Source organism: Mesoplodon densirostris, chromosome 7, assembly GCF_025265405.1.
Source record: "Mesoplodon densirostris isolate mMesDen1 chromosome 7, mMesDen1 primary haplotype, whole genome shotgun sequence".
Taxonomy (NCBI): Eukaryota; Metazoa; Chordata; class Mammalia; order Artiodactyla; family Ziphiidae; genus Mesoplodon; species Mesoplodon densirostris.
Window position 1 is genome coordinate 17,670,824 of NC_082667.1, and position 26,639 is coordinate 17,697,462.

At 39.9% G+C, this 26,639-nt stretch overlaps 1 protein-coding gene across 2 annotated transcripts in view; it reads right to left on the bottom strand.

Moving 5' to 3' along the window:
* API5 (apoptosis inhibitor 5) overlaps positions 1-22,154 on the bottom strand; it is a 38,228-nt gene extending 16,074 nt beyond the window's left edge. For both annotated transcript variants that reach the window (XM_060104483.1, XM_060104482.1), the window contains exons 1-8: positions 21,939-22,154; positions 7,285-7,446; positions 6,095-6,188; positions 5,536-5,601; positions 4,871-5,022; positions 3,190-3,396; positions 2,155-2,259; positions 942-1,031 (exon numbers count right to left, since the gene is read on the bottom strand). In XM_060104483.1, the coding sequence (XP_059960466.1) occupies positions 942-1,031; positions 2,155-2,259; positions 3,190-3,396; positions 4,871-5,022; positions 5,536-5,601; positions 6,095-6,188; positions 7,285-7,446; positions 21,939-22,007 (945 nt within the window). In that variant the 5' untranslated portion in view covers positions 22,008-22,154. The remainder of the gene's footprint in view (positions 1-941; positions 1,032-2,154; positions 2,260-3,189; positions 3,397-4,870; positions 5,023-5,535; positions 5,602-6,094; positions 6,189-7,284; positions 7,447-21,938) is intronic.
* Between the last annotated feature and the right edge of the window lie 4,485 nt (positions 22,155-26,639).

Sequence of the window (26,639 nt, forward strand, 5' to 3'; positions counted from 1 at the left end):
GCCAGGACATGGAAGCAACCTAAGTGTCCATCGACAGATGAATGGATAAAGGTGTAGCACATATATACAATGGAATATTACTCAGCCATAAAAAGAAACGAAATTGAGTTACTTGTAGTGAGGTGGATGGACCTAGATAGAGTCTGTCATACAAAGTCAAGTTAGCCAGAAAGAGAAAAACAAATGTCATATACTAACGCATATATGTGGAATCCAGAAAAATGGTACAGATGAACCTATTTGTAGGGCAGGAATAGAGATGCAGAGGTAGAGAACGGACACGTGGACATGGTGGGTAAGGGAAGGGTGGGATGAATTGGGAGATTAGGTTTGACATAAATAACACTACCATATGTAGAAGAGATAGCTAGTGGGAACCTGCTGTATAGCACAGGGAGCTCAGCTCAGTGCTCTGTGATGACTTAGACAGGTGGGATGGGGGCGTTGGTAGGGAGGTCCAAGAGGGAGGGGTTTTACATATACATATAGCTTATTCACTTCATTGTACAGTGGAAATGAACACAACATTGTAAAGCAATTATACTCCAATTAAAAACAAAAAAAGATGGCCTATTTTCTCCACAATTATGATTAATGACTTTATTTCCAGGTTGCTAAAGCCATTTGGCCTTGAGCAGTAACCTTGATGGTGATCTGGTGCAAACATTTAAAATATTTTGAAAAAGAAATAGCAGAAAGACTTACTATATAAATCCTGTATTATATTTTGTCTAAAGCATCAACAACAGAAGAAATGGCTAAGATTAAAACAGATTTTATTTTTAAAGTAGACAACGTGTGGTCTGAGCAGCTAACAACACTACAATTATTATCTAAATCATTTCAAAATCTGGTTCTCTATAATCTGGAAATTAATACTACACTATTAGACTTTGGGGCTCTATACTGACTATGCCATAAGGAAAGAAAAAAGTTCTTACCAATAACTTATCAAACAGTTTCCTTAAATTTGTTTCTAGCTTTTCCATGTCACCACAAAATGAACTCATTTCAGCCAACAGTTTCAATACCTAAAACACACAATTCACTGTTATTAGCATTCTTTTTGAACGAGCAAGGGTTATAAAATAATAATTATTCTACATAACTATTTAATATTACTTATTTTTCAGTTAAGCTTTTACAGAATCAGAACATTTGGACTGGAAAAAAAATTTAGAGATGCAGCCCTATTTTACTGTTGAGGAAACTGAAGGTCAGAGAGATTATGTGACTTGGCAAAGTCACAACGTATGTGAGTGGCAGGGCAGATTCTAAAACCCAGATCTCATGACTCTCAATATATCTGTGAGAATTAGTAAGGAAAAGAATATACATGACATTTTCTGCTACAGGTTAACAATGTATAAGAAAGAGACAATGAGCAAGAACTCTTAACAGCAAAGAATTATTTACTAACATTTAGGATGGGCCTCCTTTGCTATCAAATTTAGTCTCTGGATACTAACTCAAAGTATCAGTAACTGCCACTATTCTTTAGGTTCATCTCTGCTTTACTCAATTCCAGTCTGATAAGCCAAACCCAGGACATGTGAAGGAAACCACAGTGTAAGTGCACAGTGAGACTCTTCTCTATCGTAAAGAGCCATGAAGGAAATGGCACATACATTTCCATGTTTCAATTCAATAATCATTACTAGGTGCTTTTCAGAATTCTACATTAGATTCTGAGGATTCAGAGAGGAATAAGGTTAAATTGGGGAGAAAAGTGTAGAGTCTTTTATATGCTGTAAAAAAAATGTATATGTACATTACAGTTGAGATATATAGGGGACAGAGAGTAGTCAATTCTCTTGGAGAACGGATAAAGGACGTTTTGTGTTAATCGGTTAAATCTGGTTCTATCAGTCATAGAGATAGGAACTGTCATAATTGAACAATGTATTTAAAAGTATTAAGGCTACAAAGGCAGAGACTTAGACTATAATGAAAACTATAGGCGGTGCTTTCCTACTGTAGCAAACTCTCAATGAATCCATAAAGCATTCCTATGTAATTAATCCTGGGACAAGTTACTAGCTAGCCACCACCAGGCCTTAAATCTCTTAGAAATCAGATCAAAGTTAGTGGTTTACATTTATGTTGAAATACAGGAATGACTTTTCAGTGCTAAAAGCAGAAATTTTCTCTTACCTCCAACTGTATATCAAGACCCTCCACTGGGGTAGTCAAGGAACTGAGGTTAGGGAGAACTTGCTCACAGAAATAAGTCACAAACCTTGTGGAATGAACATTTTTCTGTAAAAATCCAAAGAACACTGAATTGTCAAAAAAATATATAGAGATATACATATATTATATTCTCTCAAACAGTAGAATGTCAATAGACAAATGCTCAGTACCAAAGCATCAAGTACTGTGGCTAAAATACAACAGAGTGCATATCCCAAAGCACCCCAGGAGTAACCTCAACAGACAATATATACTTTGTTGCAAAGTAATCTGGAGCACTGGGACTTTTATACATCTTTCAACTCTTATTTGATTCTCAGGTCAAATTTTGGGGGAAACTTTAGTGTTGAATTTTAGACTGTACATTCCCCCTTTAGAAGGACAGCTCCTTTATTTATTTATTTTAAAAACATTTATTTATCTATTTGGCTATGCCAGGTCTTAGTTGTGGCAGGCGGGCTCCTTAGCTGCAGCTCACAGGCTCCTTGGTTGTGGTATGCACGTGGGATCTAGTTCCCTGACCAGGGATCGAACCCGGGCCCCCTGCGTTGGAAGTGCCGAGTCTTAACGACTGCACCACCAGGAAAGTACCATGACAGCTCTTCTAAATTGTGTTTTTCAAACTGTGCTATGCACATCTCAGAAGATTCATGGCCAGAGGAAGCACAAAGCCAGAGATAAAGAGCAAATATACCTACGACAACAATCTAAAAAATTTAAGGAAAAAAAAAAAGTTAAATTACTAACTGTTTTAAAAACTCCAGTGAAACTATAAAGTATGATGCAAAATCTCAAGACTTTTAAAAAGTCCCTAAGCAAGACCATAAAGAAATTTCTTGCTGCTTTGGGCTCTTCACCTAGGCCTCCATAAAATAAATAATAGCTCCATTGGGTTAATACTTTTATGCAAAGGTTTGAGGAGAATGCTCAAGTGTATATCTATAGAATTTTAAGCTAATAGATCAAAATACCAGGTATATAAAACAAAGCGCTCACAGAGAAGAGGGGTACCGCCTGCCGAGTGCACTGTAAAAGCCTGTCCACACAGTCAGGATCCGAGGGATTGAAGGTTTGTTCCAGGTCAGCCTGTTCAGCCACCAACTCCACCAGTTGCTGCCTTCCACTCACTGTCTGTAAGCTTTTTAACCCAGATAGTATCTTCATAAACAGGACAAATTCCTCACCAGTCACGTCTTCTAGGACCTGGAAGGAGACGATTTAGAACAGTTATTAGTATCTTTATCATTTGAATGGGAAAGAAACACCAATACTGAAACAGCACAGCAAATCTGTTTTGCAAAGTCAGTTTGCTGCTAATGTTCCTGAAATACTGAAGAGAGGACAACTTCAAGCTTCAGTCAAGTTAGCTTCAGAATAAGCCATGCATTCTCAGTGGTGCGCTACATTGTATCCAATGGAACAAAATTTGGTTCTTGGAAAATTTTACTCTTTTTTACGTATAAAGCACAGATATACATACAGTACATAAACAGATATACAGTATATCTGTGGTATTAAAATTTCATGGGATAGTGACTAAGGGAAAAAATATCTAAAAAGGCTCTTCAGGGGGTGATAGCCAAAAAAAAAAAAAAAAAAAAAAAAGATGGAGAAAATGTGGCAATAAACTGTTAAATCAGACTCAGTTCCCTATATTTAAAAGCAGCCTCATTCACATTAATATGGTAATTGTATACAAAACAGGAGACCATGCAAATTTTAAGTGCTCCATATCAGTAGCTCTAAGCCTTTCTGTTCACTGACCAAAGGAGCAAGCAATCATGACATATCCCACCAGATAACTAGCTGGGGCATAGGTGAAATATGCTGCTCCTTTCTCTCTCACTAAAGAAATCTTATCAATAAGCAAGTGAGTGGTGCTATTAGAGAAAATTTTGAATTTTCCTGAACACATAAAACTAAATTATTCCCAAACGTTGGCACTGTATGAATGAAACATTTTTCTGTAAAAATCCGAAGAACACTGAATTGTCAAAAAATATATATATAGATATATATATATTATATTCTCTCAAACAGTAGAATGTCGATAGACAAATGCTCAGTACCAAAGCATCAAGTACTGTGGCTAAAATACAACAGAGTGCATACCCCAAAGCACCCCAGGAGTAACCTCAATAGACAACTGGCACATAAATGTAAACCTCAATACATGTTGGCACTGTATAATTGTGACGCACCTTTCAAATCTTAGCAACTGTAACTACACCAGTGCTGGGAGCACAAATAAGCATGGTCTCTAGAGCTTATAGTGTCATGGGATAGGAAGAAACAACAGGTCATTTCAAGGTGACTTCAGTTTCATTCTGAAACGATCCAGAATACTATGGGAGAATATCCTAAAATCAGGGAGGAAGGGCGGGAATTAGGTAAAAATTCCCGAAGGAAATGACTCCTTCTTGATGAATGCATAAATTTTAAGGATAACACCACAAAGGATTTAAATGTGATCAAACCCTTTAAATTAACACATTGATTCATCATTACAAGTGACCAAAGTGCAAAGCACAACATAAGAAAATCTTGAAGTTCTACGGTGGTTCTTACAGGATATATCACCTTATACACAACCTACATACAGCACTGATGAATACAGCTAATTTCAAATATGTTCTTGTGCATTAGAGAAGTTCACTAAAAGATAACCGAAGCTTACCTTCTTGGCTTCAGTTAGTATAAGTTCCTCTACTTCCTTTGTTAAGACTTCATCTGGTAAAGTCTTAAGTTTTGTAGAAAGGAATTTAATTGCTCGTTCTCTAACAATGTCCTCTCCTTGAAGAATTTGGCTGAACAAGCCACCTAAAGTCCCTGCAAAACAAAACAGTTGCATGTAGCAAGTCAATTCTATATAGGAATGAAATTTTTCAAGTTAATTTGAATTACAGTACAGTATTTCTTTTCAAGTGAATTAATAAACTTCCTGAATATCACTGATACTGGTTAAACTGTCTCAAATTTCTAAAGCCCCAACCATAAGAGTGATCATATACTTTGTTCACGGATTCAGAATCAGCTTGAGCATGACTTTCCTTTTCTATCACTATTAATAATAAATAAACTCAGGTATTTTGGAAGAATTTCTTTAAAGTGGCAAAGGGAGTTTTCCCAATAGATTTCTAAGGGAAAAGTTCGATCTGTTTTTGCAATTATTTCTGCTGGTTTTTCGAGTCACAAACATCTTGAGCTAAGCTTTTTTTGGAGAATACTTAGAATTTTTATGAAACAGACGTCTCGGTGAATCACTTTATCCTTAATGAGTACTGCCAAACTCCCCAATTTTTTAGGACATCAAACACAATTCAGAACAAGAAGTGGCCTTACCTTTTGCATCCATCTTAAATATACTTAATAGGGCATTGTTCACTAAGTTAAATTCTGCAGAGTCATCTGGATAGAAAAAAAGTGGTACAATGTATAAAATAAATGAAAAATATCATCTGCTTCATTTTCAAACTTAAGACTCAACATAGTTTCTCACAGATTACATTGAGAGGAGACATATAACTAAGCATTTCTCTCAAGTACCAAGAAAATACATCTTTCCTGTAAGGGTAGAGAACCTGATCTAGTGTACCTGTAAAGCTTTTATGTTAGGATGGTACAATTGAGAAACTACAGGAAATTGGGGGGCGGGGGGATGGTGGTGAATAAAAATTCCCCAAAGAATCCAGTCATTATACCTTTATAAACAGAATTCAAAACAAAACTAGAAATTAGATAATCACAAGTCAATAAGCTTCAAACTACTGAGTAAAAAAGAGAATTTAAATTTCTATCAGAGGTAGAACCTTCAGGAAAAAAAAAAAAGCTAAGAAGAACAGAGTCATTATTTCAGAGAGAATTTATATTTAGATAAAAGGGTATTAATAAAATTCCTTACCTGTCTGCAAAAGTTGGGTTAGTATATCTGCCACTCGGGGAAGATTTTCTCCAGTGGCAAATTGAGGTAGCTCTTTAATTGCTTGCCGTCGAATCTGAACATAATTTCAAACAAAAAATTAACCAAATACTATCATAAATAAAAACAACCTCAACCTTTCAAGAAAACAAAAACCACAGACAAACCATATAGGGGTATATGAGTCACAAAAATATGAGATTTTTAGCAGTTTTAGAAATAATTTACTCCAATTTAATATTCAAAGCTTCACAGAATACTAAAACAAAATGTGGTGGAAAGGGACATTAAATACAATTATCTGGAGTAGGCAGATTTGAGATTATAAACAACAGTTTATATGCTGATTATACACAACTGTTGGGTTTTTACTACCTGTGGGTACATAATACAGTATCCCTCAAGAATGGCTACGGTGTCAATGTCACATCTAATAACTATTTACTTTAGAATTTTCAGTATTGACTACTTAATACATTTGTGAATACATTCTGTGAACTTCATTCCAAATATGTGATTGTGGCTTATCTAGTTTAACATAAAAGTGCAAAGGAGTTAAATCTAACAAATTATGCATGAAATCATGATTCAATGATTTCATTTGAAAAGCCAGGGGGTAATAGCTGAAAATTCTTAGGAACCTGTATCAGCAGCCAGAAATGCTAATGATTAATCCTGTTCCAAGGAAAAACTATTTCTTTTTATTCTAGTAATCACATACAGTTTTTTCACAGGTCAATTATTTTTCTGCTATGCAAAATATTTAGGGGTGTTGAAACTATATTTTATGCTGTAAAAAAACTATATTATTATTTTAAATATCCAAGCAAGCATAAATTGACTACAAACTAACACTAGTCTGATTTCATATGCACAATGCATAATAATCTAAGGAAAAGATGTGAGCCACAACCATTTTCAACAGTGGATAACAAGTAAGCAAAACAAAGTATTATGTGATTCTACAGATTTTTCACAGTTGAAAGAACTAATATATTTTCTTACATGTAGATTTAAGCCTTGGTATGTTGTCACACCAGGCCACACTGCAGTATTTTATTGTGCACTGATATGATTGGTACTTCAATTATATTAGGTACACAGAGAAAATGTCTGAAAATGGCAAAAGTAACATCTGAAAACTTGTTGAAAAGTGTCAAACATAAACTTACTGATACGTCTTCATCCTCACAGAGGTCTAACTGTGCATTGATAGCAGAATCAGCCAATTCTGGAAAATGCTTAAAGAATTTTGGAATAAACTGAGCTGCTAATCTTTTTTCCTTGGTACCACCTTTGACACCATCCAATATCACTTGATAAGCATCTTTATGCTGAAAGAAAGAAGTAGAAAAGAAACACAATTTTGAAGGATGGGAAGCTAAACAAACTGCTTTAAATTAGTTAAATTTTACATAGGCTAAGAAATGGGCTTATTTTTGGAGTTTTACTGCTTAAATTTGACAGCTACCTTCCTACTATCTGTTCCCTGTCCCCCATGTTATTATTTGTGAGTTGGGAAAGAGAGAAGAATGACTCTAATATTAAGTGGAAAAAGCAAGTAAGTTTGTTATGTACCAACACTTCTTTATTCTATTGATTACTGACCCTAGCCTTGTGATTGTATCATGCTTTAAAAATTTGTAATGAATATAATAGAATTCTCAAAGAATTGTGTTACATTTACTTAAATATATTTATCTGTTTCCAATTACCACCTTGCAGAAGGTAGAGAGAGTACACTCCTGAAATTAAGCAATACGAGGAAGGTTAGGAAGCTTTATTTTGCCTCACATTTTAGGATATAAAAATGGCAATTCATTCTATATGGCCAGCCAATTTCAATGAAGATAGATGCTAATATCACATATTTAATTTTTCATTAAAATAATATATTCAAAGCTCATTTGTTTCCTTTAAAAAAATTTCAGAAGTGCTGTCCCTCAGATACTCATAATGTGAAGAATCAACAAGTTCCCAAACCCCCCTACACACCTGCCTCCAAACCAGTCCTTTTATTAAATGGGTCAAGCTGGCAAACAAAGTAATAAATATCACAGCTACACAATACTTTTAATTCCTGGAAAACCTTAAACATAATACAAATACCAAATATGTATTTACTCTGTATAAAGCAATTCTCTAAATGCTTTAGGTAAGTGAGCTTACTTTATGCCATCAAGAGCGGAAAACTAAAGAACAGAAAATGGATTAGAGAATTACCACAAATTTAGTTTTGTGATAATCCTTCTCATGGACGATATACTGTGTTAAGTGAAAAAAAATATAGCATGATGAAAAGTTATTTAGGTTCAGTGGGATCTCAATTAAGGACATTATTATTATTATCATTATTTTTGGCCGCCCTACATGGCATGCAAGATCTTAGTTCCCCGACCAGGGATCGAACCTGTGCCCCCTGCAGTGGAAGCTCAAAATCTTGACCACTGGACCACCAGAGAAGTCCCAAGGACATTATTTTTGAAAAATAATCAGAAATAAAGTGCTCCATGTATCAAAAGGCTATGATCACAATTAGATCTTCTAAAGGTACACATTTTAATATAATCTGCATAATTACTAGATTACTTTAAAAGTTCATATATTGCCAACCTATCTAAAAAAACAAATTCTAAAAATTATTTCTAATAAACAAATTCCATCAAACTGATTAATGACAACTCCTACTATCTTTTTTTTTTTACATCTTTATTGGAGTATAATTGCTTTACAATGGTGTGTTAGTTTCTGCTTTATAACAAAGTGAATCAGTTATACATATACATATGTTCCCATATCTCTTCCCTCTTGTGTCTCCCCCTTCTACTATCTTTTTTTTTTTCTTTTTGCGGTATGCGGGCCTCTCACTGTTGTGGCCTCTCCCGTTGCGGAGCACAGGCTCTGGATGCGCAGGCCCAGCGGCCATGGCTCACGGGCCCAGCCGCTCCGCGGCATATGGGATCCTCCCAGACCGGGGCACGAACCCGTATCCCCTGCATCGGCAGGCGGACTCTTAACCACTGCGCCACCAGGGAGGCCCCCTTCTACTATCTTAAACATTAATACCACCCCCTAAATAACAGAAATTTCTGTGAATAAGGTTAGCTTCCTCATGAAATGCAGACACAAAATCAGTCTTCAGGAGTTACTACTTCAAAAGTGTATTATACACTTTTGGGCTTCCCTGGTGGTGCATTGGTTAAGAATCCACCTGCCAATGCAGGGGACATGGGTTCGAGCCCTGGGCCGGGAAGATCCCACATGCCTCGGAGCAACTAAGCCCATGTGCCACAGCTACTTAGTCTGCGCTCTAGAGCCCACAAGCCACAACTACTGAGCCCACAAGCCACAACTACTGAAGCCCCCGCGCCTAGAGCCCATGCTCTGCAACAAGAGAAGCCACGGCAATGAGAAGCCCACGCACCACAACGAAGAGTAGCCCCCACTTGCCACAACTAGAGAAAGCCCACACGCAGCAATGAAGACCCAACGTAGCCAAAATAAATAAGTTTATATTTTAAAAAGTGTATTATACACTTTTTAGTGCAAAGGTTCAAAAAAATCATGGCTGACTTCTCTACCAATGTACACTCCTGTGGCTTGCTACATAACTTCTAGTAGACTTCATAAAATTGAAGTATTGAGCAGTCTGACATCCTTAGTTTTTGCAGAGTATCACAATCCAATTTCCTTTAACTCAAACTTCAGACTTTACTTATAAACCCCTTTGAATTGCCTAAAATTCACTGTCTAAAATTAAATGAAGGATCCCTGCTTAAAACAACCAATCCCCCTACCAAGGGAAAAAAATGTGGAATAGAATAAAAAGGGATTATTAGCAACACTTACTGAAAGCCTACGTGGAACTGTGCAATGCTTTCTGTACATGCCTCACAATAATCCTGAGTTAGGTGTTACTATCCTTGTTTTTCAGATGAGAAAACCAAGTCTTAGAGAAGTGAAATAATTTGTCCAGAACCACATATAGTTAGTTAAGTAGCAGATCCAGGACCTGAACATGGTTCTGATGGCCTTTTAAGTCAAGATCTGTGCCTAATACCAAGCTTCTTTAATTGGAATCTTTCAAATTAGTGTCCTGAGATCTTAATTAACAAAGGAGGAGAGAAAGAAAAGCTTGCCAGATCGAGGATTGTCAAAGGTAAAATTTGAGTCCTAAATACAGTCTCCACACAGGCATATAAATTGAAATGTAGTATATTAAACAGCAAGACCTTTGGAAAGTTAAGACATTTTAACATAGTCATAATAGAAATCAAACTTTTTACCATTAATAGGCATCAGTTCTATCAAATAATTTCACAGACATTACTAATAGACTTCAACTAATTATCCTTTATGAAATGCAAAATAAAATTATATTCCTCCTTGCCAGCTTTTTGAATTATTTGTCTTTTAACTGTAGTACAGGGACAGGACTTTTTAACAGAAATCTCCCTAAAGTAACTACTACTTATGCTTTTCAAAGTAGGAAACAAGATATAAGTGATATCTGCAGTGATCATAGTGATTTAGTAACAGGTAGGAATGTAACCATAAGAAAATGTTTCAAATACTACACAGCACTGTGTATCTTTGCATTTCCAACAGTTGTATTTATATTTTAGCTGGATAGATTAATGATCCTAATAAGAAGCTTTAATTGTAAATACTTTTAATGGATTTCTAAAGCTGTGTATTTATGTGTGATTTAAATTTCTAATTAAAGGAGAAAACTCTAAAGAAATCTCTAAGATATTTTCAAGTAAAAAAGTCAGTTACAATTTGATCCACATTCGGTAGACACATTCTAAAAGAAAAGCCTTGCAATTATGATTGTCAAATCACAACCGATATGCATAAGTGGTCACTGACGTGCCGGGTAAGCCACATTTGGGTCCAGGATGCAGCCTTTATGAAATAAAGCATTATTATTATTATTTTTTTTTTCTTTTTGCGGTATGCGGGCCTCTCACTGTTGTGGCCTCTCCCGTTGCGGAGCACAGGCTCCGGATGCGCAGGCCCAGCGGCCATGGCTCACGGGCCCAGCCGCTCCGCGGCATATGGGATCCTCCCAGACCGGGGCACGAACCCGTATCCCCTGCATCGGCAGGCAGACTCTCAACCACTGCGCTACCAGGGAAGCCCTAAAGCATTATTTTAGAGAAGAAAGGATGTAGTTCAACAAATTTCTCAAGTATGACATAAAAAGAAAATGGTTAAGCTAAGCTATACTACTTCCTTCCTCAGACTCAATTAATAAACTTAGTTTGAATTTAATGTAAGTGTTAAACTGTTAACACTTCTACATTATTTTTGAGGGATTATGAACTTGGTTGGTCTGTGATTTTACCTTAAGCGTAGCAAAAAAAAGGACCAAAAGAATGCTATTTCATGAAATATAAGTCAGTAAAGTTTACACTCTTCCACACTTAGGAGCCAATATACTCCTGTGTAAGAGAACACAGGAGGAAGGAGGAGCTTCAAGATGGCGGAAGAGTAAGATGCTGAGATCACCTTCCTCCCCACAGATACATCAGAAATACATCTACACGTGGAACAACGCCTACAGAACACCTACTGAACGCTGGCAGAAGACCTCAGACCTCCCAAAAGGCAAGAAACTCCCCACGTACCTGTGTAGGGCAAAAGAAAGAAGAAAAAACAGAGACAAAAGAATAGGGACGGGACCTGCACCAGTGGGAGGGAGCCGTGAAGGAGGAAAGGGTTCCACACACTAGAAGCCCCTTCGCGGGAGGAGACTGTGGGTGGCGGAGCGGGGAAGCTTCGGAGCCACGGAGGAGAGCACAGCAACAGGGGTGCGGAGGGCAAAGCTTAGAGATTCCCGCACAGAGGATAGGTGCCGACCAGCACTCACCAGCCCGAGAGGCTTGTCTGCTCACCCGCCGGGGCGGGCGGGGCTGGGAGCTGAGGCTCGGGCTTCGGAGGTCGGATCCCAGGCAGAGGACGGGGGTTGGCGGCGTGAACACAGCCCGAAGGGGCTAGTGCGCCACGGCTAGCTGGAGGGAGTCCAGGAAAAAGTCTGGAGCTGCCGAAGAGGCAAGAGACTTTTTCTTGCCTCTTTGTTTCCTGGTGCGCGAGGAGAGGGGATTAAGAGCACAGCTGAAAGGAGCTCCAGAGACAGGCGCAAGCCGCGGCGATCAACGCAGACCCCAGAGACGGGCATGAGACGCTAAGGCTGCTGCTGCAGCCACCAAGAAGCCTGTGTGCGAGCATAGGTCACTCTCCACACCTGCCCTCCCGGAAGCCTGTGCAGCCCGCCACTGCCAGGGGCCCGTGATCCAGGGACAACTTCCCCGGGAGAACGCACGGCGAACCTCAGGCTGGTGCAACGTCACACTGGCCTCTGCCACCACAGGCTCGTCCTGCACTCCGTACCCCTCCCTCTCCCTGGCCTGAGTGAGCCAGAGCCCCGGAAGCAGCTGCTCCTTTAACCCCATCCTGTCTGGGGGGGGGAACAGACGCCCTCAGGTGACCTACACACAGAGGCGGGGCCAAATCCAAAGCTGAACCCCAGGAGCTGTGCAAACAAAGAGAAAGGGAAATGTCTCCCAGCAGCCTCAGGAGCAGCAGATTAAAGCTCCACAGTCAACTTGATGTACCCTGCATCTGTGGAATCCCTGAAGAGACAACGAATCACCCCAAATTGAGGAAGTGGACTTCGGGAGCAACTATATATATATATATATATATATATATATATATTTTCCCTTTTTCTTTTTCTGTGAGTGTGTATGTGTATGCTTCTGTGTGTGATCCTGTCTGTATAGCTCTGCTTTTACCATTTGTCCTACGGTTCTGTCTGTCCGTTTTCTGTGCTTTTTTTTTTTTTTTTTTTTTTTTGCTGTACGCAGGCCTCTCACTGCTGTGGCCTCTCCCGCTGCGGAGCACAGGTCCCGGACACACAGGCCCCGCGGCCATGGCTCGCGGGCCCAGCCGCTCCGCGGCACGTGGGATCCTCCGGGATCGGGGCACGAACCCGCGTCCCCTGCATCGGCAGGCAGACTCCCAACCACCGCGCCACCAGGGAGGCCCTGTGCTTTTTTTTTAGTATAGTTTTTAGTGCTTGTTATCATTGGTGAATTTGTTTTTTGGTTTGGTTGCTCTCTTCTTTCTTTCTTTTCTTTCCTTCTTTCCTTCTTCTCCCCCCTCCCTCCCTCCCTCCTTCCCTCTCTCTCTCACTCTCTCTCTCTTTCTTTTTTCTCCCTTTTATTCTGAGCCGTGTGGATGACAGGCTCTTGGTGCTCCAGCCAGGTGTTAGGGCTGTGCCTCTGAGGTGGGACAGCCAAGTTCAGGTTCACAAGAGACCTCCCAGCTCCATGTAATATCAAACGATGAAAATCTCCCAGAGATCTCCATCTCAATGCCAAGATCTAGCTCCACTCAACGACCAGCAAGCTCCAGTGCTGGACACGTTATGTCAAACAACTAGCGAGACAGGAACACAGCCCCATCCATTAGCAGAGAGGCTGCCTAAAATAATAAGGCCACAGACAACCCAAAACACACAACCAGACGTGGACCTGCCCACTAGAAAGACAAGATCCAGCCTCATCCACCAGAACACAGGCACAAGTCCCTTCCACCAGGAAGTATACACAACCCACTGAACCAACCTAAGCCACTGGGGGCAGACACCAAAAACAACGGGAACTACAAACCTGTAGTCTGTGCAAAGGAGACCCCCAAACACGGTAAGTTATGCAAAATGAGAAGACAGAGAAACACACAGCAGATGAAGGAGCAGGTAAAAACCCACCAGACCTAACAAATGAAGAGGAAATAGGCAGTCTCCCTGAAAAAGAATTCAGAATAATGATAGTAAAGGTGATCCAAAATCTTGGAAATAGAATGGAGAAAATACAAGAAACGTTTAACAAGGACCTAGAAGAACTAAAGAGCAAACAAACAGTGATGAACAACACAATAAATAAAATTAAAAATTCTCTAGAAGGGATCAAAAGCAGAATAACTGAGGCAGAAGAATGGAAAAGTGACCTGGAAGATAAAATAACTACTGCAGAGCAGAATAAAGAAAAAAAAAATGAAAAGAATTGAGGACAGTCTCAGAGAACTATGGGAGAACATTAAACACACCAACATTCGAATTATAGGGGTCCCAGAAGAAGAGGAGAAAAACAAAGGGACTGAGAAAATATCTGAAGAGATTATAGTTGAAAACTTCCCTAATAAAGGAAAGGAAATAGTTAATCAAGTCCAGGAAGCACAGAGAGTGCCATACAGGATAAATCCAAGGAGAAACACGCCAAGACACATACTAATCAAACAATCAAAAATTAAATACAAAGAAAAAATATTAAAAGCAGCAAGGGAAAAACAACAAATAACATACAAGGGAATCCCCATAAGGTGAACAGCTGATCTTTCAGCAGAAACTCTCCAAGCCAGAAGGAAGTGGCAGGACATATTTAAAGTGATGAAGGGGAAAAACTTACAACCAAGATTACTCTACCCAGCAAGGATCTCATTCAGATTTGACGCAGAAATTAAAACTTTTACAGACAAGCAAAAGCTAAGAGCACCACCAAACCAGCTCTACAACAAATGCTAAAGGAATTTCTCTAGGCAGGAAACACAAGAGAAAGAAAAGACCTACAATAACAAACCCCAAATAATTAAGAATACGGTAATAGGAACATAATGATAATTACCTTAAATGTAAATGGATTAAATGCTCCAACCAAAAGACACAGACTGCCTGAACGGATACAAAAACAAGACCTGTCTATATGCTGTCTACAAGAGACCCACTTCAGACCTAGGGACACATACAGACTGAAGGTGAGGGGATGGAAAAAGATACTCCATGCAAATGGAAATCAAAAGAAAGCTGGAGTAGCAATTCTCATATCAGACAAAAAAGACTTTAAAACAAAGACTATTACAAGAGACAAAGAAGGACACTACATAATGATCAAGGGATCAATCCAAGAAGAAGATATAACAGTTGTAAATATTTATGCACCCAACATAGGAGCACCTCAATACATAAGGCAAATACTAACAGCCATAAAAGGGGAAATTGACAGTAACACAATAGTAGGGGACTTTAACACCCCACTTTCACCAATGGACAGACCCAAAATGAAAATAAATAAGGAAACACAAGCTTCAAATGATACATTAAACAAGATGGACTTAACTGATATTTATAGGACATTCCATCCAAAAGGAACAGAATACACTTTCTTCTCAAGTGCTTGTGGAACATTCGCCAGGATAGATCATATCTTGGGTCACAAACCAAGCCTTGGTAAATTTAAGAAAACAGAAATCGTATCAAGTATCTTTTCCAACCACAATGCTACGAGACTAGATACCAATTACAGGAAAAAATATGTAAAAAATACAAAGACATAGAGGCTAAACAACACACTAGTTAATAACCAAGAGATCACTGAAGAAATCAAAAAATACCTAGAAACAAATGACAATGAAAACACGACGACCCAAAACCCATGGGATGCAGCAAAAGCAGTTGTAGGAGGAAAGTTTAGAGCAATACAATCCTACCTTAAGAAACAACAAACATCTCAAATAAACCTAACCTTGCACCTAAAGCAATTAAAGAAAGAACAAAAAATATAGCAGAGGGAGAAACACTCCCAAACTCACTCTACGAGGACACCATCACCCTGATACCAAAACCAGACAAAGGTGTCACAAAGAAAGAAAACTACAGGCCAATATCACGGATGAACATAGATGCAAAAATCATCAACAAAAATACTGGCAAACAGAATCCAATAGCACATTAAAAGGATCATACGCCATGATCCAGTGGGGTTTATCCCAGGAATGCAAGGGTTCTTCAATATATGCAAATCAATCAATGCGATACAGCATATTAAAAAACTGAAGGAGAAAAATCATATGATCAACTCAATAGATGCAGAGAAAGCTTTTGACAAAATTCAACACCCATTTATGATAAAAACCCTCCAGAAAGTAGGCATAGAGGGAACTTACCTCAACATAATAAAAGCCATACATGACAAACCCACAGCCAACATCGTCCTCAATGGTGAAAAACTGAAACCATTTCCACTAAGATCAGTAACAAGACAAGGTTGCCCACTCTCACCAGTATTATTCAACATAGTTTTGGAAGTTTCAGCCACAGAAATCAGAGAAGAAAAAGAAATAAAAAGAATCCAAATCGGAAAAGAAGAAGTAAAGCTGTCACTGTTTGCAGATGACATGATACTATACATATAGAATCCTAAAGATGCTACCAGAAAACTACTAGAACTAATCAATGAATTTGGTAAAGTTGCAGGATACAAAATGAATGCACAGAAATTTCTTGCATTGCCATACACTAATGATGAAAAATCTGAAAGTGAAATTAAGAAAACAATCCTATTTACCACTGCAAGAAAAAGAATAAAATATCTAGGAATAAACCTACTTAAGGAGACAAAAGACCTGTATGCAGAAAATTATAAGACACTGATGAAAGAAATTAAAGATGATACAAATAGATGGAGAGATATACCATATTCTTGGATTGGAAGAATCAACATTGTGAAAATGACTCTACTACCCAAAGCAATCTACAGATTCAATGCAATCCCTATCAAACTACGACTGGCATTTTTCACAGAACTAGAACAACAACAACAAAATCTCACAATTTGTATGGAAACACAAAAGACCCTGAATAGCCAAAGCAATCTTGAGAAAGAAAAATGGAGCTGGAGGAATCAGACTCCTAAGTTCAGACTATACTACAGAGCTACAGTAATCAAGACAGTATGGTACTGGCACAAAAACAGAAATACAATAAAGCAGAAACTAAAAAAAACAAAACAAACAAAACCAAAACAAAACAAAAAAACAGAAATACAGATCAATGGAACAGAATAGAAAGCCCAGAGATAAACCCACACACATATGCTCGCCTTACCTTTGATAAAGGAGGCAAGAATATCCAGTGGAGAAAAGACAGCCTCTTCAATAAGTGGTGCTGGGAAAACTGGACAGCTACGTCTAAAAGAATGAAATTAGAACACTCCCTAACACCATACACAAAAATGAACTCAAAATGGATTAAAGATCTAAATGTAAGGCCAGACACTATCAAACTCTTAGAGGAAAACATATGCAGAACACTCTATGACATAAATCACAGCAAGATCTTCTTTGACCCACCTCCTAGAGAAATGGAAATAAAAACAAAAGTAAACAAATGGGACCTAATGAAACTTAAAAGTTTTTGCACAGCAAAGGAAACCATAAACAAGACGAAAAGACAACCCTCAGATTGGGAGAAAATATTTGCAAAGGAAGCAATTGACAAAGGATTAATCTCCAAAATTTACAAGCACATCATGCAGCTCAACATCAAAAAAGCAAACAACGCAATCCAAAAATGGACAGAAGACCTAAATAGACATTTCTCCAAAGAAGATAAACAGATTGCCAACAAACACATGAAAGAATGCTCAACATCATTAATCATTTGAGAAATGCAAATCAAAACTACAAAGAGATATCATGTCACACTGGTCAGAATGGCCATCATCAAAAAATCTACGAACAATAAATGCTGGAGAGGGTGTGGAGAAAAGGGAACACTCTTGCACTGTTGGTGGGAATGTAAATTGATACAGCCACTATGGAGAACAGTATGGAGGTTCCTTTAAAAACTAAATATAGAACTACCATATAACCCAGCAATCCCACTACTGGGCATATACCCTGAGAAAACCATAATTCAAAAAGAGTCAGGTACCAAAATGTTCATTGCAGCTCTATTTACAATAGCCAGGGCATGGAAGCAACCTAAGTGTCCATCAACAGATGAATGGATAAAGAAGATGTGGCACATATATACGATGGAATATTACTCAGCCATAAAAAGAAACGAAATTGAGCTATTTGTAATGAGGTGGATGGACGTAGAGTCTGTCATACAGAGTGAAGTCAGTCAGAAAGAGAAAAACAAATACCGTATACTAACGCATATATATGGAATCTGAGGGAAAAAAATGTTCATGAAGAACCTAGGGGCAAGACCGGAATAAAGACGCAAACCTACTAGAGAATGGACTTGAGGATATGGGGAGGGGGAAGGGTAAGCTCGGACAAAGTGAGAGAGTGGCATGGACATATATACACTACCAAATGTAAAACAGATAGCTAGTGGGAAGCAGCTGCGTAGCACAGGGAGATCAGCTCGGTGCTTTGTGACCACCTAGAGGGGTGGGATAGGGAGGGTGGGAGGGAGGGAGATGCAAGAGGGAAGAGATATGGGGATATATGTATATGTATAACTGATTCACTTTGTTATAAAACAGAAACTAACACACCATTGTAAAGCAATTATACTCCAATAAAGATGTTAAAAAATAAAAAGAGAACACAGGAGAAATCAGCATTTAGGCATTATATTGGTAGAATCTTAGATCAGCCCAATTGTCAAAATTCCTTAATTTTTTTGACTACATAAGATAAAATTAAATATTTACATTTTAAAATGACATACATTCATAAAAATTTGAGACAAAATTTATGTTAATGGTGGGCCACAGTTTGCTCTATTATGGCCTGTTAGGAGCCCTGGGTAGAGCACAGTGGAAAAGCGGTTTAGGGAGGTATAAGAACACAGAGCAGAGGAAGGAGACTTGACTAAGGAGTAGCAGAGGCAGAGTGGGGTAAAGGGAGGCTGAATAAGTAGGTGGCACACAGGAGCTACAAGAGGAAAGGTGACAGAGGGACCGGAAGGTTTTGAGGTATTAAACAATGCTTCACTTAGAATTTATGACCTGCTATTTGCTTATTAGAAAATACATGCTTGTGGTTTAAATATATGTGTGTGTGCATGTGTATGTATAAAGTTCCTTTCTTCATTCAAAAGAGATAATCCTTGAAAACAAGGGTTTTGTGTATTTATGTACGTATCTGTTTCTTCTTTGAATATATTTCTTCAAATGTCTACTGGATGGCAGGGTATAATACAAGGAGAGAAAGAAAAAAAATAAAATAATTTAAGCCTTAACCTTTACAATTAAGCAAGGGAATAAGAAATTTAGTAAGAATAAGACTTCACAATTTAGTAAGACTTCACAATTTAGTAAGGGAATAAGAAAAGTCCTCACATGAAATAAAATCAAACTTGAAGTTCTATAAATGAATACACAGTGCCAAGGAGGTTCCAAAAGAGAAAGATCTGGTCTGTTTGAGTCAAGGCAGCTGATAAAACCTCGGAGGACTTGTGTCTTCCTGATATATTTAGAGAGCACACTCTAAAAGGAGTACTGACAGTAGCAGAGAGGGCACTCCCCTCAGTGGTGGCTCCGTGAGCAGCAACTGCGGTACTCACCTCTTTTAAAAAGGGTGAAAATCAAAATAAAGTTAGAAGTAAGTTCTAGACTAAGAAACTCAAATATGGTTTCAGAAGTGTCCAGATAGGTACCTGCCAGGAAATTTAAAGTCTTGACTGTAAATCTTACAAGGTGACATGAAAATCTGGCTGTGCTACTCTATGAATGTAAGTATTTTTTCTCTCCTTAAAAAAACGTGAATGGTGTCCCTTCCGTTAAGTTGGCTCTTGCTTTTGTTAATTAAATTCACATGCAGTATCTTGAAGCTCAATACACCTTTTTGGGTGAGCAGTTTTAGGAATTTTCTCTAAAAGGAAAGAAGTATTATACAATAGAGCAGAATTAGTTGGCATTACGGTTTAGTCTAGCTTCAGTTCTCCCAGAATTCACTGTTTGAGGCTGAGCAAATCACAACCTTTCATCACCCAAAGATCTTTTTTCCTTATTTAGTTGCTTGACAGTTGTCATTACAGTGTCATGAAGGTACTGATCTCCCATCACCTAAGGGAACCGTGCTAAAATTTTACTGCCCAGCACAGAGTCTGGTACATGGTAGACACTCAAGAAAATATACCGAATAAATGAAATTGTGGGTCCTCATGAAAGTCTGCATAAAAGGGTCCCTCCTGTTTTTTCACAAAATTCTGTCTCCTAAGCACTCTTCCTAAATTAAAAGCAGATTTTTGCCTTGAGAAACACTACTGACCTCTTGAGGGAGAACTCTCAATCTAAACTGGTATTTATAATTAAAGACAACATAAGAGGGAAATGAAAACAACTCTCCATTATTCATAGAATATAAAAACTCCCGTTTGGCTTCTATTTGCTCTAACATACCGTAAGTAGGTGGCTGTCAACCTTTATCCTACTCCAGCAAAAAATGAGGGTGGGGTTATGGGACAGCACTCTGTATACAGTTTCAAAGTTTCCCTAGAAGATTCCTGAATCACCTCTTTGGGAGAGCACCATATACAAACTCATTTGAGAATCACTGTTGTACCTTTTATTCCATCCCCTCTGCTGATGTGCAGCAAAGTCAATTTTAGGGAGAACAACTGGCTACAATCTCCCCCAACTCAATCATAATGAATGAAACTATCTTCACTACTAGTTCTCTATAGGAACAAGGACAACAAACTCAAACTGAGTGACCATAAATTTTTCCCACCTTGCCTTAATCGGCAGAAAATGTCTCCTTCACAGCCAACTTAACACACACACCCTACATACATCTACAACAGACTGACTGTCAGTATATATTTCTCATTGATGATGTCAAAATTTCTTACTGAAATGGAAACGTGCAGGGAAGGAAAACCAACTGATACCTGAAAATGGTATATTCACAATTCTAGATTAAGCTAAAATAAGGTCCCAACATCAAAATTTTTTTTTGTTTGGCTCAGAAAGTTTCTACCTGAATGACTGGAAAAGGGGATGGGAGAGGTAAAGCCACAGCTTTGCTAATGTTATCAGACTCTAGGATCTGCCACTCACTACTCCAAGAGATGGGTAAGCAGAAGAATCACATGACGTTCTAGGCACTGAAAAGATACAGCATGGGATTTCCAACAACAATGATCAAGATTACCGCGGGGAGAGCCTGGTTCTTTTCCCAAGAAAACACACAACCACTTGTCAACTCCTCAACTTCAAAGGACTCCAGTACTTAAAAGCTCACAAAGAAGCAATGGCTCGTACAGCCAATTCAACACTGCTGAACACTTGCCAGACAACTCTATTTAAAACTGCACTCTCCCCCAACCCCCCCTACGGCCCTGTTATATTTTCTTCACAACACTCTTCATTGGGGGAAAGGGGGGAAGCATCTCTCTTTCTTATTTATCACTAGTCTCCCTCACTAAAGGTGCTTTCTGGGAGCGCATGTGTTTTTCTGTCTCGTACCTCCAGCGCCCGGCGCAGAGCCTGGTCCATGACAGGCGCTCAAAAAATGTACCGAATAATGAAATCATAAGCCGTCGTTAAAGTCTGGACGAAAGGGCCTTTCTGTATTTCACAAACTTCTGTCTCCCAAATTCTCTTAGTAAATTAATTGCTGATTTTTGCCTCGAGAAAGACATTTTTGACCTCTCGAGGACTCTCAATCTAAGCTTCCAAGGGACTGAGCGCCACCGAAAAGGAGAAAAACTTCAGTGGAATCTGGAGGACAAGGCTCGGAAAGAGACTGAACGGGGCGGGAAGGGGGGCTGAAGAGGCTGAGTTAGGAAACGCCACGGTGAGAAAAGGCTAATCAAGGGAGGCAGAGGAGCCTGGAACCCGGGGACCGCGCTCTCCCTGATGAAGCCCGAGTCTGCACTCCCGGCGAGGGGCCCATCCCGACGAAACAGCCGGGGCGGCTGGGAGCCCGCGGGAGGGCGAAGCAGTAGCCCCCGCCGGCCCGGGGAGCGCTTTCGAAAGGCCTCAGAGCGCCGGGCCCCGCAGGCCGCTAGGGAACTCACTTGGCCCACTTGCTCCGTGGCATCGGCTAAGATGCCATAGTTGCGGTAAAGCTCCTCTACGGTCGGCATGGTGAACGACAAGCCCAGGGCCTGCTCCTGCTGTCGTCGTCGTCGCTAGCGCCACCGCCGCCTCTGAAGTTCTCCAAGCCTGCGACCCGCACTATTACGACCCCAGCTGCCGCCAGTGCCGCCGCCAGTCACCGCGCACGGGACAGCTCCTCCCCCAACGTGCACGTAAAGACGTGCGCGTCGGGAGCGGCCTTCATTGACTGCCACTGCGCCACCTGGTGTTTTATTGCCCTCTAGCGGTGGGAGGTGCAAAAAGCGGCAAGGACGATTGAACTAGCTCATAATTTTTTTTGTTGTTTTTTGGAAGGACTGTGCCCCTCTAGGAGATCTTGGTGCGGGTTGGAGGAAAATACAAAGCTAATTGCGTTCCTGCCCTTAAAAGACCTCACGTTGGCCAGAAAAGTGATTTTATGGGGAGAAAAACAGAATGAGGAGTGAGAGTGCAAGCTGTATGGGAAGTCATAAACTCTATTTACAACTGACTCAAGGAAGGTAACACAAATCTGTGGCAATTGGTTCAGTGTTGCTTTTATTATTTTTTATTTTGGGTTTTGTGTTTTTTTGAGCAAAAATCACTCAGTTGTCATTAAACAAACAAACAAACAAAACTCAACGTCCAAACAAAACAGAAAAACCCAAAAAACAGAAAAACTTCTGTCCACCAGGCTAAACAGGTCTAGGAGTGAAATTTGCCCTACTGGAAAAGTTTGTTTATCTTTGCTTGCTGCCAGAGTAGAGTTTGGGCCACCTGATTGTGTCTAATAACCAAGAGGGTAATAAATAACTGAAACCGTATATACTTACTGATAAGAGTCTTCAAGATACAAGTTTAGATGAAAAAAATGGAAGTTGCAAAACAGGTATAAAAAGATTACATTTTTATTATTAAAACCCCCAAAAGCGTACAAAACATAGTTATGTGCATGTGTGTTAATATTGAAATGTCAAGATTGAAACATCAGCTGTAATAGATGGTAAATTTCAAAGCCAGATTCACTCGTGCAGAATATATGCAGGCAATGGTTACAAACCAGTTCCTTGGGTCTTGTACTCCTCGTTTAGACTAAGGGTATTAAAAAAATTAGGAAGTAGAAGGAGAGGGATTGGTGAGGGTGTTTTTGGAGAGAGATCTTGTGCTTGTGAGCAGCTTGGGGCAACTGTGACCTCCTTCCCTCAAGCCTGGGACCATACTGAGGAGCCTGAAATGTAATCCCTGTAGTTGGAAGACACCAAGGGCTGGTGCCTGACGTATGCCTGAAAAAGCTTGAGTTACCCGTGGCAGCAGAGTGGAGGTGGTCATATTGGGATCTACCTGCCATCCCAGATTTTTCCCGGAAACAGGATGGTCAGAGGGATTCCCTTGTACCAGAGATGGGCTTGTAAAAGAGAGAGAGAGGGAGAGATTCTGGATCCATTCCGAGTCCTGCTTCAGGCGGCATCTGTCTGAGCATGAGAAATCCCCCACGACAAGAATCAGTGGCAACAGAAACTGCGTGGTGTTTGAGGGCAGCACATGAGCACCTCATGGGGGTCACAGTTGGGGGTGACCTCTGAAGGTCCCACAGAGTGGCCTATGGAAAAGACCTAGTCTCTACCAACCTGAGAAGTCATGTAGTACTGCACATGTACTAACGTATCCTCTCTTCTCACATCCCCCTCTCAAAGCATATGCCCAGGAGGGCTACCAGGTGGGGTGGGGAATAAAGAGCAGAAAGGCAGGATGGGAAGCAGGTCCCAGATGGAGCAGAGAAGATATGATTGTAACTCAAGTTTAGAGTTTGGGTTCACATGTGAGAATGGACATTTTAATTTCTGAATTGAGGACTGTTTTTTAAATAAGAGCAAGCAGAAAAGTTATGGATCTGCCAGAATTTCTCTCTAGAATCCGAATGAGATTCCTCTATCTCAATAAATTTTAAAGAGATAGTGGAAGACAAATGACAAAGACAAAGACAAATAACAAAGGTGTATTTGGATCACATCCCCTAAGTTAGGTATTCAATGAAGTGTTGGGTGTATGTGTAAAAATGGGGAAGTGGGGCTTCCCTGGTGGTGCGGTGGTTGAGAATCTGCCTGCTAATGCAGGGGACACGGGTTCAAGCCCTGGTCTGGGAGGATCCCACATGCCGCTGAGCAACTAGGCCCGTGAGCCACAGCTACTGAGCCTGCGCGTCTGGAGCCCGTGCTCCGCAACAACAGAGGCCGCGATAGTGAGAGGCCCGCGAACCGTGATGAAGAGTGGCCCCCGCTTGCCACAACTAGAGAAAGCCCTCGCACAGAAACAAAGACCCAACACAGCCTTAAATAAATAAATCAATTTTTTAAAAAAAATGGGGAAGTGATCTGGGGCAGGAAGTGCAGCTGTGTTTTCCCAAGGGGATTGTTGCTTTGGCTTAATAATTCACTGCAAAAGAATAAGCTATTATAGGGACTTCCCTGGTGGCGCAGTGGTTAAGAATCTGCCTTGGGCCTCCCTGGTGGCGCAGTGGTTGAGAGTCCGCCTGCCGATGCAGGGGATACGGGTTCGTGCCCCGATCTGGGAGGATCCCATATGCCGCGGAGCGGCTGGGCCCGTGAGCCATGGCCGCTGGGCCTGCGCATCCGGAGCCTGTGCTCTGCAACGGGAGAGGCCACGACAGTGAGAGGCCCGCATACCGCAAAAAGAAAAAAAAAAAAAAAAGAATCCGCCTGCCAGGGCTTCCCTGGTGGCGCAGTGGTTAAGAATCCGCCTGCCAACACAGGGGACAAGGGTTCAAGCCCCGATCCGGGAAGATCCCACATGCCGCAGAGCAACTAAGCCCGTGCGCCACAACTACTGAGCCTGTGCTGTAGAGCCCGTGAACCACAACTACTACGCCAGTGCGCTGCAACTACTGAAGCCCGTGTGCTCTAGGGCCTGTGTTCGGCAACAAGAGGAGGCACCGCAATGAGAAACACGTGCACCGCCACAACTAGAGAAAGCCCGCACGCAGCAAGGAAGACCAACGCAGCCAAAAATAAATAAATTAAATTAATAAATTTTAAAAAAAGAGAGTAAGCTATTATATACATATGATACATATCTATCTGTATAATTTAATATATCTGATTTTTTAAACATAAACTTCAAAGAGATAAAAGACTCAACCAGTGTTTTTCTGTTTTAAAACAGACTTAATCATACAAGGTCCTTCAAACCTAATCCTTAAGCAACTTGCCAGGCAGTTTCACTCAGCACTACATCCTTCCCTTTCTGTTGCCGTCCATTAGTTAACCATGGTAATCAGGCTTGTGAACTCTTCTTGGTTTCCTTATTCTTTTCGGATTCTCAGTCCTGGAAAATGCTTCAATTCAAATTATATATTTTTCTCTATTTCCAACTGCTCATCCAAGCTCAGGGACTAGATTTGGTCCTAATGATGATAATATTGATGACAACGCTGATGATAATGATGATGATGGTAATAATAAGAGGAGTCATACAAATGGTAACCAGCATGTATTGAGCAATGACAAAGTTCTAAGCACTTTATGCAAATTGATTCATGAAAGCTCTGTGAGCTAGGAAGTAATATTATCATCTCCGTTGACAAATGAGCAGAGACGCAGAGATGTGGACTAACTTACCCAATATCCCTTAGCTGAGTTGGGCTTTGAGTCTTAGCAGCTGAATTCCAAAGCCCAGGCTCTTTACTATGAAAGCCCCTAAATTTATCACACATTTATCTCTGTGATTGTCCCCTCTGCCCCAGCTCAGGCCCGATCCCATCACATTTGAGCAATGCCCACAGCTTCCTAAATGGTGTCTTTGTCTCTGAACTCAGTCGACTCTACTCTTGGTATCTTCTCATAATTTTGATTTTTTTCCTTTAATTAAACAAGTTGACATAATATGGTATCATATTAATACATTTAAACTACAAAATTATTTCACATAAAACCCAAAAGTTCCTCTTCACACCTCTCTCCCCCAGAGGTAACTATGGCTATTGGTATAGCTTATACTTATAGACCTTTACATGCAATATGTAGTTTCAATATATATATATATATATATATATATATATATATATATATATAATAACACAGCACATTTTGTTCTGTGCTTTGCTTTGGTCACTTAACAGTATGTTTTATAGATCTTTCCATGACAGCACTGCCTAGGATTGTACACAGAGGAATCTTTTTCTTTTTCTGAATTTTATTTTATATATTTTTTATACAGCAGGTTCTTATTAGTCATCCATTTTATACATATTAGTATATACATGTCAATCCCAATCGCCCAATTCATCACACAACCACTACCACCCCTGCCGCTTCCCCCCGTTGGTGTCCATACGTTTGTTCTCTACATCTGTGTCTCAATTTCTGCCCTGAAAATGACTTCATCTGTACCATCTTTCTAGGTTCCACATATATGTGTTAGTATACGATATCTGTTTTTCTCTTTCTGACTTACTTCACTCTGTATGACAGTCTCTAGATTCATCCATGTCTCTACAAATGACCCAATTACGTTCCTTTTTATGACTGAGTAATATTCCATTGTACATATGTACCACATTTTCTTTACCCAGTCATCTGTCGATGGGCATTTAGGTTGCTTCCATGACCTGGCTATTGTAAATAGTGCTGCGGTGAACATTGGGG